Source organism: Castanea sativa, chromosome 1 (assembly GCF_040712315.1).
Source record: "Castanea sativa cultivar Marrone di Chiusa Pesio chromosome 1, ASM4071231v1".
Classification (NCBI taxonomy): domain Eukaryota; kingdom Viridiplantae; phylum Streptophyta; class Magnoliopsida; order Fagales; family Fagaceae; genus Castanea; species Castanea sativa.
Genome location: NC_134013.1, coordinates 54,032,046 through 54,035,451, shown reverse-complemented (window position 1 = coordinate 54,035,451; position 3,406 = coordinate 54,032,046). Strand labels below are relative to the sequence as shown.

Here is a 3,406-nt window from a genome sequence, read left to right as displayed (position 1 = left end):
CCTCGGCGCTCCTCTAAAGAACATGCCGAGGCTATAAAGGAAGAAGTGATGAAGCTTAGGCGTGTATTGGCAATTAAGGAAGTTATTTATCTAGAGTGGTTGGCCAATACCGTTGCGATGATGAAGAAATCAAGAAAGTGGAGAGTTTGTGTAGATTTTACTGATTTGATTAAAGCTTGCCCCAAGGATCCTTTCCCAATTCCTCAGATAGATCAATTGGTGGACGCTACGATTAGTCATCCTCGGACGAGTTTTTTAGATGCCTTCCAGGGGTATCATCAAATATTCCTAGCCTTGGCTAATCAAGAGAAGACTGCTTTCGTGATGCCCACTAGGAATTCCCACTACTGAGTAATGCTTGTTGGATTGAAGAACGTTGGGTCTACCTACCAGCGAATGATGACTAGAATGTTTGAATCTCAGCTTGGCAAATATGTCAAAGTTTACATTGACGATATGGTCGTGAAGAGCAAAGTGGTGGCCGAGCATTGAGTGACCTCAAAAGTGTATTTGAGGTGCTGAGGAGACATAATTTGCATCTCAATGCTTCCAAGTGTTCTTTTGGTGTTGGTTCCGGTAAATTTTTAGGCTACATGGTCACCCATCGTGGAATTAAAATTAATCCTGATCATTAAAGCGATTAATGATTTACAACCTCCTTGGAATCCTAAGGAGGTGCAGAAGTTGACTGGAAATGACTGCAACCTTGAATAGATTTATCTCTCGAACAGCAGGCAGATGCAGACCATTTTTCCAACTCTTGCACAAGTGGAAAGGGTTTGAATGGAATAAAGAGTGTGCCTTTGCCTTCTAACAGTTGATTTCCCGACCCCCTATTATGTCCAGACCCGAGAAGGAAGAAGTCATTTTCGCCTACATTGTTGTGGCCTCTCATACAGTCAGTTTGGTTTTAGTAAGGGTGAAAAATGGGGTACAGAGACTAGTCTATTACGTGAGCAAATCGCTACAAGAAGCTGAAGTTCGTTACATGCCCTTGGAAAAAACTATTTTGGCTGTAGTGCATGCTACGCGGAAACTCCCCCATTACTTCCAAGCACATACAGTTGTAGTTCTCACTCAACTTCCTTTGCAGTCATTACGTTGAAAGTCTGATTATACGGGAAAAATTGCCAAATAAGAGATGATTTTGGGAGCATTTGATATAAAGTACATGTTTCATATTGCAGTTAAAGGGCAAGTTCTTGCAGATTTGGTAGCAAAATTTACTGAGTCTCCAATAGTGGTTGAGGTTGAGGAGCAAAGGTTTGGGGGAGAACAAGTTTCAACAGTTTCTCTTCATGGACATTCACCTTGGAAGCTATATGTTGATGGTGCGGCTAATCAAAAGGGATTTAGAGTGGGAGTAGTGATAGTGTCTCTAGATAGAATTACTACTGAGAATTCCTTGAGGTTGGGCTTCTCGACCATGAATAATGAAGCAGAGTATGAGGCCTTGCTGGTTGGGGTAGCTATGGTCAAGAAACTGGGTGGAAAGACTATTGAGGTTTTCTTAGACTCAAGGCTAGTCATCAGGCAAGTAAAAGGAGAGTTGGAAGCTAGGGACCTGAGGATGCAAGGATATTTGGATAAAGCTCGGTTGTTACAATCTGATTTTGAATCTTTCTCCATACAACAGGTCCCGAGGAATAGAAATGCACATGCACACTCTTTGGCAACTTTGGCAACCTCTTCCGGACGAGACCTTCCTCGAGTCATCCTCGTTGAAGATCTGGATAGGCCTACTGAAGAAGAGGCGGGGAAAGTCGGGGTACTCCAAATTAGGGTTGGACCCAGCTCGATGGACCCCATAGTTCAATTTTTGAAAGAGGGTGTGTTACATCTCGAGAACATAGAGGTAGAAAGGTACGGAGGAAAGCCCCTCGCTTCTGGTTGTCCGAGGAACAAAAGTTGTATAAGCGCTCTTTGTTAGGGCCATATTTCCTTTATGTCGATCTCGAGGCGGTAGGGCCACTTTTGGAGGAATACATGAAGGGATATGTGAAAGTCATACAGGGGCAGATTATTGTCGCACAGAGCTCTTGTCCAGGGTTACTGGTGGCTCAACAAGCAAAAAGAAGCATAAGAGTATGTTAAAAAGTGTGATCAGTGCCAGAGATTTGCTTCAAACATTCACCAGCTTGGGGGTGTGCTCAACCCTTTGTCTAGTCCGTGGCCATTTGCATAGTGGGGCCTGGATATTGTAAGGCTATTTCCCAGGGCTGTGGAAAATCGAAGGTGGCTTCTTGTGGGAACTGACTATTTCACGAAGTTGGTCGACACTGAGTCACTGTCTAACATCAAGGATGTTGATGCAAAGAAATTTGTTTGGAAGAATATTCTTACCTGATTTGGGATTCCTCATACGCTCATCTCGAAAAGTATGAGTTAATATACGGAAGTATGAAAGAGAGATGAAGTGGCGTTTAGCCATTGTGGGAACTGACTATTTCACGAAGTGGGTCGACACTGAGTCACTGTCTAACATCAGGGATGTTGATGCAAATAAATTTGTTTGGAAGAATATTCTTACCCGATTTGGGATTCCTCATACGCTCATCTCGAAAAGTATGAGTTAATATATGGAAGTATGAAAGAGAGATGAAGTAGTGTTTAGCCATTTTCGGGTATGATGTAAATAGGGGTTGTTTATGACTATTTTAAGGTGTTGGGATTTTATGAGGAGATGGAATGAGATGTTTATGGGTAAGTGTACATGGGTATTTATGGATTAAAAGCTGATTTATGAACTAAATGATTGATTTTATGGTTGAAAATAACATGATGGGTGAGGAATTTTATGAGGAGATTTAGTTCCTTTGATGAGTTGATGCTAGTTCCTTTTATAGTGAAGTTTAAGGGATTAATTAGCAAAATTTAGAAGAGATCAAGTCTGACAACAGCAAAATCTCAGAATATCTCCTTTGAGATTTGACCCAAAATGGTAAGACTTGCTTTTAGAGTGTTTTACTTATTTGGGTAATGCAATTGGAGGTTGAGATGCTTCTAATCTAGGCATTAAATGTTGAGATTTGGAGATTAATTTCGTCCAATAGGATTAAAGCAAGTATGAGGACTGAAGATCTTGTTTGCTGCAACTAGGATTAGAGCTCAAGATGCTTGGTTGACACTCCAAGCCAGGTGTCAACCATTGATAAAATAAACTATTGCAGGACACCTTTGCTGGAGTTTTTGCTGGACACCCCTTTATGCCCTCCAAACCACTTTTCCCTAATTTTCCATTTTTGGGATTCATGGGCTTTATTCATAATCAATTACATACATTTTTAGTAATAAAATAAACTATTTAGTTGAGAATTTCATGAGCTTGTAGGTCTTGGTTATGACTTCCTTAAGTTGTGACCAAAGCTTAGAGAAGAAGGGTCTTTATTGCATCTCAGTATTTTGG

General features: G+C 41.0%; 1 protein-coding gene across 1 annotated transcript; it reads left to right on the top strand.

The window, feature by feature from the left end:
• Window positions 1–1,141: 1,141 nt before the first annotated feature.
• Window positions 1,142–2,347, top strand: LOC142629832 (uncharacterized). The gene is made up of 2 exons (XM_075803873.1): window positions 1,142–1,863; window positions 2,218–2,347. Exons 1-2 carry the CDS (start codon window positions 1,142–1,144, stop codon window positions 2,345–2,347), a joined length of 852 nt encoding a protein of 283 aa, XP_075659988.1.
• The last annotated feature ends 1,059 nt before the right edge of the window (window positions 2,348–3,406 follow it).